This window comes from Chelonoidis abingdonii, chromosome 4, assembly GCF_003597395.2.
Source record: "Chelonoidis abingdonii isolate Lonesome George chromosome 4, CheloAbing_2.0, whole genome shotgun sequence".
In the NCBI taxonomy this organism is placed as follows: domain Eukaryota; kingdom Metazoa; phylum Chordata; order Testudines; family Testudinidae; genus Chelonoidis; species Chelonoidis abingdonii.
In genome coordinates this window covers 154,050,295-154,059,184 of record NC_133772.1, presented here as the reverse complement: position 1 = coordinate 154,059,184, position 8,890 = coordinate 154,050,295, and the positions used below count along the sequence as shown (strand labels likewise).

Here is an 8,890-nt window from a genome sequence, read left to right as displayed (position 1 = left end):
GCCAGGATGCTTATCAGCTGCTTTGTGCTCTTCTTCCTGGCCGCTGCATTTTTCTGGCGGATCCTGCTTTCCCTTTCCCTCCAGTCCTGCACTTTTTGATTCTCTGTGGCAGAGTGATCCATAATTGCTTGCAGCATGTCTTCTTTGCTTTTTCGTGGCTTCTTCTGGAGGTTTTGGAGTCTTTGAGCTGTTGATAACACGGGCAGCCGAGAACTCAAGGTTGCTTGTGGAAAGGCAAAAAAGGCAACACTTAACAGAGACAGCATTGTTTCTCTCAGACAGTTGTTCCCACACAGTGAAGGAGTAACATTCTTCACAATAGTATAATTTTCCCATACCAAAGAGAGCGCACATAACCCACAGGAGCCCTGAATTGGTGAGTAAGGGGGACTGATTGCTTCAGGACTGTACTGTCCTCGGGGTTTCTGTGTGCTGGGGAAAGCCAACAGCTGCAGTACCCTCCATAATACACTGAACACTCTCCCAACATTTTCCACAGGAGTTGATCCTGGAAGATCTCTCGTTGCTGTGGGTCACCTGGGAAGAGCGGGAGGGTCTTCTACAGCAATGCTGATTCCACCCTGCCCCCTATGCAGCTTGCCTGTGCGCAGCAATGGTCCCCTCCACCCCTCGTGGCACAGTGGCGCGGATGTGTTAGCCTGACTGGGACAAGGACCACAGTGGCTCTCCCAATAAACTTGTGCAAGCGCATTTCAGCCAGAGCGTGGGCAACTTCTGAAGAGATTACCGAGGCCGATTACCGCGACAAGATAGACCACATCAATGTGCTATTCCATATCTAGGCATGCATGCAGAACCCTCCTTCCTCTCCCGAAACATTTCCATCCTGAAAATAAGAGCTGCTTACCGGTAATCCGCTCCTCTGTTTGTCCTCCACCAAGTACTGGCTGCTGCGACTGGCTACCTTCCTCTTGGCTTGAGAAGAGCTCCTGGCTGCATGCCTCCTGGGACTCTGGGGTGTCTCCCCCCACCCCAGTACCTTCACTCGGTTTCCTCCTCTGCCCCCCCTTCCTCCCCCAATCCTGCTCTGAAGTGTCCATCATGGTCCTTGGACTGGCAGTGGGATCACCCCCAAGTATCGCATCCAGCTCTTTGTAAAAAATGGCAGGTCATGGGGGCAGCGCCGGAGCGGCGGTTCCCCTCACGAGCTTTGCAATAGGCACGCCGCAGCTCCTTCACTTTAATCCTGCACTGCACCGTGTCCCGGTCATGGCCCCTTTCCAGCATGGCCTTTGATATCTGCCCAAAGGTATTGTAATTCCTATGGCTGGAGCGCAGCTGGGACTGCACAGCTTCCTCCCCCTCACCCCCCAACCACTGATGAGGTCCAGCAACTTGCCATTGCTCCATGCTGGGGCTTGTCTGGCGCATGGAGCCATGGTCACTGGAAAGATTCACTGATTGCACTCCACACCTGGCTGAGCAAACAAGAAGGGGATTTTTAAAATTCCTGGGGCATTTAAAGGGCGGGTTACCTGAGGCCAAGGCAGTAGAGTTTGAACTGATGAGCAGAGTGGCTGAACAGGCATTCTGGGATACCTCCAAATACCTCTGGAGGCCAATAACAGTGCTTTGTGTGGCCCAACACTGCAGAGCAGCGCTGCAGTTGTTATTCCCCAGGCCGATGGTGGATACATGCAGCGCTGTAGCCAGGGAGATACAGCGCTGTATGTGCCTTGCAAGTGTGGACGGTGAGTGAATTGCAGTGCTGTAAGCCACCACCAGTCCTGCAACTCTCCAGTGTAGCCAAGGCCCAAAGACTTATCAAGAGCCTACTGAGCTGTGGTCAGATATTTATATGGTGCCTCTGCAACCTTCCTCCCTAAGCTGCTAAGCAGAATAGAAAAGAAGCTTTCCTCCCTACCTTGCCTCCTCAAAGAAAGGATATGCTTAGTTCTGCTCCATTGCAGATGTTTAGACAAGTCTTTTTCAGTTAGGCTCCATCCTGTAACTGGATCAACTGAATGGGTGCACCTTTCACCCAACTGAGCCTCCTTAACTTCAGTGAAGTCTGATAAGCACAGAATCCACTTGCATGTCCAACTGCAGGATTAGGGAATAGTTTCTCCCAGCTAAGTGACTAGACAAAGCCTTGTCAAACACACAAGCCAAAGGCTCTGGAACAGACAAGACAGTGTATAGTAATTTAGACATTACTCATAATAGAAGCCTCAAAATATTCATACAGAATGTGGAACCTGGAACAACCGCTTCCTCAGCTCTCATCCACTCACGCCCCTTCTCTACTATGCTACATTGATGACATAATCATCTGGACCATGGGAAGGAGACTCTGGAAAAACTCCACCATGATTTCAACAGCTTTCACCCTACATCAACCTCAGCCTGGACCAATCTACACAGGAGGTCCGCTCCTAGACACCATGGTGCAAATAAGTGATGGTCACATTAACACCCCATACCGAAACCTACCGACCACTATGCCTACCTTCATGCTCCAGCTTCCATCCCAGGCACACAACATGATCCATTGTCTACACCGCATCTGCTCTAACCCTTCAGACAGAGACCAACACCTGCAAATCTCCACAGAGCATTCTCAAAACTACAATACCTGCACGAGGAAATAGGAAACAGATCAACAGAGCTAGATGTGTACCCAGAAGCCTCATACTGCAAGACAACCCAAGAAGAAACCAACAGGACTCCGCTGCCCATCACATACAGTTCCCAGCTAAAACCCCCAGTGCATCATCAGGGATCTACAACCCATCCTGGACAATGATCTCACACTTTCACAGGTCTTGCTGGCAGGCCAGTCTCACCCACAGACAACCTGAAGCATATTCTCACCAGTAACTGCACACCACACCATAGTAACTAACTCAGGAACCAATCCATGCAACAAACCTTGATGCCAACTCTGCCCACATATCTACACCAGTGAACCATCACAGGACCTAACCAGATCAGCCACACCATCATCGGTTCAGTCACTGAATGTCACCAATGTAATATACACGCACATATGCCAGCAATGCCCCTCTGTTGTTCATTGCCAAACTGGACAGTCCTACAGAAAAGGGTAAATGGACACATCAGATATTAGGGATGGCATATACAAAAAACCTATAGGAGAACACTTCAACCTTCCTGGCCACACAATAGCAGTCTTAAGGCGGCCATCTGCAGCCAAAAAAAAACTTCAGGACCAGACTTCAAAGAGAAACTGCTGAGCTTCAGTTTATCTGAAAATTTGACATCAGCAGCTCAGGATTAAACAAAGACTGTGAATGGCTTGCCAACAACAAAACCAGTTTCTCCTCCTTGGTTTCACACCTCAACTGTGAGACAGAGCATCATCCTCCCTGATTGAGCTAACCTCGTTACTCTAGCTTGCTGCATATATATAACCTGCCTCTGGAAATTTCACTACATGCATCTGATGAAGTGGGTATTCGCCCACGAAAGCTCATGCTCAAACATCTGTTAGTCTATAAGGTGCCACAGGACTCTTTGCTGCTTTTACAGATCCAGACTAACACGGCTACCCCTCTGATACTTGATACAGAATGTGATTTTTTTTTTTTTTTTAAAGCAGAGGACGTTCCTTTAAGATCTCCATTACCAATCTGGAAGAAGGACTTCAACACATGTTAGGAACATTTGGATGTTACTATCATTGGAGATGTTGCAGACACCAGCAAAGGCAAAGAAAAAAAGAAACGAACCTGCAGAGGTTAAAAATATGGGCATAACATGATGAGAATTTCAACTTGGAAAGACGCAAGCTAATACATCTGGGGGAAATAGTCCAAGATACAGAGAAGTCATTGGAAGGGAGGCATTAGGAAAAAATACTGAAAGAAACCAAGGGCTGATAGTGGACAGGCTAGCATATAAGCAAGGGGGACTGGGGAAGCCAATACGAAGTGGAGGGCGGGGGGGGGGAGGGGGAGAAGAGAGGGTGCTACACAGAGAAGCAATGATGTCAGAACAGAAAGGCACTAGGGCCTTTTCCATATCTCCCTGCTGTGACTGTACCAGAAGTATCACAGCCAGTTCTGTGCACTTCATGGCTGGAAAGATACTGAAATTGGAGGGAGTTCAAAGGAGTTAGTAGGCTAGAAGAACTAACTTGCAAAAAGATTAAAGGAGCTAAATATGTTGTTATTTAGTCAAGCTATAAAGGAGATGGGAAGAAGACCATCTAACAAAACTGAAGGGTGTGACCATCAGAGTTGGAGTCGAATTATTTAGATGGGTGTATGTGTACCTTCCAGAAATAAGCCCATGTTCAGATATGAAATCCATACCTTTCTCTGGGGTCAGAAAGGTTATACTTTCCACACCCCCCCAACTGTGGTCCTGAATAAAATGCAGTTTACACAAGACCACTCATTGCTTGAGCTATGCATGTTCTGAATCACTTCAACCAGTGAGGTTACTGATTTTAGATCCCAATTTAGTCAAGCACTTAAGTACGTGCTGAATTTTAAACATGGATGGCCCCACATAAGTCAATTTGGCTTTCCTGAATAGGGGGCTTTAAACCATTCTATTGTATTTAAACAGCTATCTTTCTTGTAAATTTATAACAATTCTAATCAATGCAACATAAAGATAGAGGGAAACATTATTTATTCATTACATGATAGTCAGAGGTTTTCTAGAAGCTAATTGACTGGGTTTTTTTGAGTCCTAAAAACAGCTGCAGTCACCTTCAGTAGATCACTGTGTAGCTGGGGCACAAAAATAGCTTATTGAAACTTTCTACAGAGCCAAAGCTACTTCAAGAACAAGAATGCTTCATGCAAACTCTTGCTTCCTTTTGAAGCAAATATATTTATATCTGCCTTTTCCTTCCTTCAACTTGAAATCATTAGTATATCAGTATGAAAATCTTAGTATTGTGCAGGATGGCTTAAAAAAAAAAAATGCAGATATATCTTATGTTTAAGTATGAACTTGTAGGCATAGCCAAAAGAGTCAGCTCAGATAATTAGACCACCATAGTCATGTGCCAGGCAATTCATATTAATATTTTCTTTGAATGATTGTACTAATCTGCCTCAACCATATTGTTGAGAAAAAAAAATAGCTGACCACTGACGAAAGTTTCAGAATATGCACCTCGCTCTTCATTTTGACTATTAGATTTCAGAGAGAGTCTTACTAAGGCAGAAAGTTTAACATTAAAAAAAAAATTTAGTTTCACAGACAGTATATTGTAAAATGGCATTCACCCCAAATACAAAAGCTCATTTCTTCTTTGAAATACAATCAGCTATTCTACGTCTCTTAGTTCAGATTTTCTTTTTAGTGTATCCCACACAAATGGGCCCTTTGTCCAGGTGTGAAATGGAAGGTTATTTGGATGTTCTGATGCTGCCCTCTATTAGTGTCCATTTGATCCTGGAGGATTTGGTCCTAGTTGAAACCTTTATTCATTTGAGCTGTTCTTTTGAACTGAATGGACTACTGCAACCCTTACTCCCAGTTATTCGTATCATCAGCCTAGGACTCATGGACCAGGAAACCATTGTGCTAGGATAGAGGCGGGCACACTTTTTGGCTCAAGGGCTACATCTGGGTATGGAAGTTGTATAGCGGGTCATGAAAGCTCACAAAATTTGGGATTGGGGTGTGGGAGGGCTCCAGCTGGGGGTGCAGACTTTGAGGATGAGGGGTTAGGGGTGCAGGAGGGTGCTCTGTGCCAGGACCAAGGGGTTCTGAGGACAGGAGGGGGATCAAGGCTGGGGCGTGGGATGGGGTCAGGCCCTGGGCTGCACTTACCACTCTTTCTGGGAGCTGCTTGAGGTATGCCTCCCCTCCAGCTCCTATGCAGAGATGCTGTCAGGCAGCACAGGCGCCACCCCTGCAGCTCCTATTGCCAATGGGAGCTGCAGGAGCGGCACGCGGAGCCCCCTGACTGCCCCTACACATAGGAAGCAGACGTTGAACATGCCACTGCTTTCAGGAACTGCGTGGAGTGGGGCAAGCCCCCAACCTTGCTCCCCAGCTGGAGCGCAGGGCAGGGCAAGCCTCAGAGCCTGTTCCTGGCAGGAACTCAGCCAGATGAAAATGCCTGGAGGCCAGATGCAGCGCTCAGGCTGTAGTTTGCCCACCCTTGTGCTAGGAACTGTACAAACAGAAGAAAGACTGTCAGCTCCTTGGGGAAGGGATTAGCTAAATATAAGATAAGACTCAAATGGATACAGACAGTCGGGGAGTTCCAGGAAGCAAGACAAGACAACACTGGTCAGCATTACAGGCAGTTGTTTCTAGCCACCAGCATCCTAACTGCGGACTTTAACAGGAATAAGAACTGGAAAAGCCTCAGGATATGGTCTAATTCAAAAAAATTGGATCAGTGTTAGTTACAAAACCAGGAAACAGTCTACAAAAATTTCCTAGAAGTCAATGTACTACTACTCAAACCATGTGTAGTTGGAACCCTCCAGAACACTCAAACCTAGTCAAATGCTGCCCCACCCCTTCAAGTTACCAGCAGGCAAAAGAGGAACACTTTAATAAGCTTAATAATTGCATACAACGGAAAGCTTGTATCTTTCAACAGAAGTTGGTCCAATAAAATATATTACTGCACCCACCTTGTCTCACAAACACATTCCTACAAAATTGTCATTAAAGGTTTGCCAGCCCAGCCACAGAGTGTTCTTGTCTGCCTTTTACCATAGAGTTTCATAATCAGAGACAATTTACTTGCCTAAACAAAACCACAAAACCCCTCCACATATAACAGACCTCCCTCCTCACTCAAAGCAAGTAATATTAATACCTTGCAAAGTCCTATGATTTATAACAAATATGGGACCAAGTGAACTTTCTAGTTGCAATACGAATGGACTTTCATCTACAGCAGAACCTCAGAGCTACCAACACGCCAGAAGCGAAGGTTGTTCATAACACTTAAATGTTCATAACTCTGACCAAAACATTATGGTTGCTCTTCCAAAGGTTTACAACTGAACACTGACTTAATACAGCTTTGAAAACTTTCCTATGCAAAAGAAAAACGCTGCTTTTAAACCATCTTAATTTAAATGAAGCAAGCACAGAAACAGTTTCCTTACCATGTCTAATCTTTTTTTAAGCTTAGATTTAGCACAATACTGTACTGTATTTGCTCTCCCCCACTAGTCTCTGCTGATGAATTGCATACATCCAGTTCCAAACGAGGTATGTGGCTGACTGGTCAGTTCAGAACTCTGAGGTTCTACTGTAGATTTGATCTCTAATACTTTGAACGCATTTCATGATGTATTCAGCACCTTAAAGTTACAAAATTAAATCTACCTCTTGTGTGTGCACTCCTTTACTCTATATGCTTAACACACTCCATCTACAATAAGTTTCTCCCAATTCTATGCATCAAAAAGTTTGCTAACAGATTAACAATTGAGAGAGATCAAGCAGCTGATATGGGGCACATTAAGTTATTTTGAGGTAGTATTTAGCAGAGGTAAGAGATGCAAAAATTAATTTCAATATTAAGATTTTAAAATACACCAATATGGTTCACTTGTAAATGACAGCTCAATATTCACTTGTATATGTAAATACTATGCATTCTGAACAAAAACAATTTGGGCCATTTTAACTACAGACAACACTTGAGGTACAACAGATTTCTCATTTAAAAAAAAAACAAACCCTGAGCTTTGGTAACCCGATTTGCAAAAAAAGAAATCTGTTCCATAAGTGACAGAGATGTGTAAACCCCTCCATGCATGGAGAAGAGCCATTCGGCTACATGGAGAGCCACACCTTTTCCCCTAATTACAACTTACCAAGTTTTTCCACCAACTTCAGCATTACCCCTCCAATGTGCACCTCCCCTGTGACTCTCAGGGTAACATCTCTGTTCAGGTCCGTCACATGGACGTTTAACTCCCACGTCCCATCTGCATAGCAGCCATCTGGCATCCTTATACCGTCCAAAGCCATCGTTCCTTCTTCCTGTGAGAGTAAAGGAAATGGCATTCATTAGCCAACAGAAGGGCTTGCTCTGGGGATGGGTCTCTTCCCTCCTGCACAATCTAGAAAGTAAGAGTTCCCTAATGGAAAAATGTCATTTAATGTCATCACAATAAAACTGCAAAGCAAAGGAGAGAAAAGAAAATCTGTGTGAGGGATACATGCCCAGGGAACTGGAGCTCCCCACCCAGGGCTGCAAAGAAGCAACACAGCTCACAACAGGGTTCCGTTTACAAAAGTCTGAATTATGCAATGACACTGAGTGCAGAAAACAAATTTTGTTTGACTGCCACCAAGTGCGCAACTTCCAACTACTCAAATACAGGGACAAAAATGCAAGCCCAAGAGAGCGAGAAGCAGGATTATCTGTCCTACACTGCGTAAGAAAACAGTTCTAGCAGATTTACATCTGCATCACAGGAGTCACTAACATTTTCCTAGGTCTTCCTTAATACTCCCAAGCCTCTCATTGCTCCACTGTGCAGTCATTCGCCCCCCGCCCCCCATTCGTGACCGGCAAAGACTTGTTAACCCCTTGCTTGGGTTTCCCCCCCCCATTTGCTACTTATTCCTACTACTCACCCTCTTTGGAAGAGCTGCTAGAAAGCGCTTTGTTTAAGGCAGCAAACTCCAGTAATGCTGATGCAGCAGCAGAGATGTGCGTGCCTGCGTGTGCATCCACAGGCAGGACACTGGGTCGGATTCCCAAATCCTCCTGTTCTGCATAATGGGGGCAGGGAAATGGCGACGCCCTGGGGCTCCCACGGGTATGTGGGAATGCTCCCCTCAGTGCACCCCACAACTGCCTCCAGTGGGGGGCCCCTCAGCTGCCTCCAGTGGGGCCACCCCTCCGTGCCCCCCACACACTCCGTCTGCCTCCAATGGGGCCACCCCTCCGTGCCCCCCA

At 45.8% G+C, this 8,890-nt stretch overlaps 1 protein-coding gene across 4 annotated transcripts in view; it reads right to left on the bottom strand.

Moving 5' to 3' along the window:
- The window catches only part of FERMT2 (FERM domain containing kindlin 2), a 114,879-nt gene extending 106,292 nt beyond the window's left edge, over positions 1 to 8,587 (bottom strand). For all 4 annotated transcript variants that reach the window (XM_032765925.2, XM_032765927.2, XM_032765928.2 and 1 more), the window contains exons 1-2: positions 8,566 to 8,587; positions 7,797 to 7,965 (exon numbers count right to left, since the gene is read on the bottom strand). In XM_032765925.2, coding sequence (XP_032621816.1) covers positions 7,797 to 7,953 — 157 coding nt within the window. In that variant the 5' untranslated portion in view covers positions 7,954 to 7,965; positions 8,566 to 8,587. The remainder of the gene's footprint in view (positions 1 to 7,796; positions 7,966 to 8,565) is intronic.
- Positions 8,588 to 8,890: the final 303 nt, after the last annotated feature.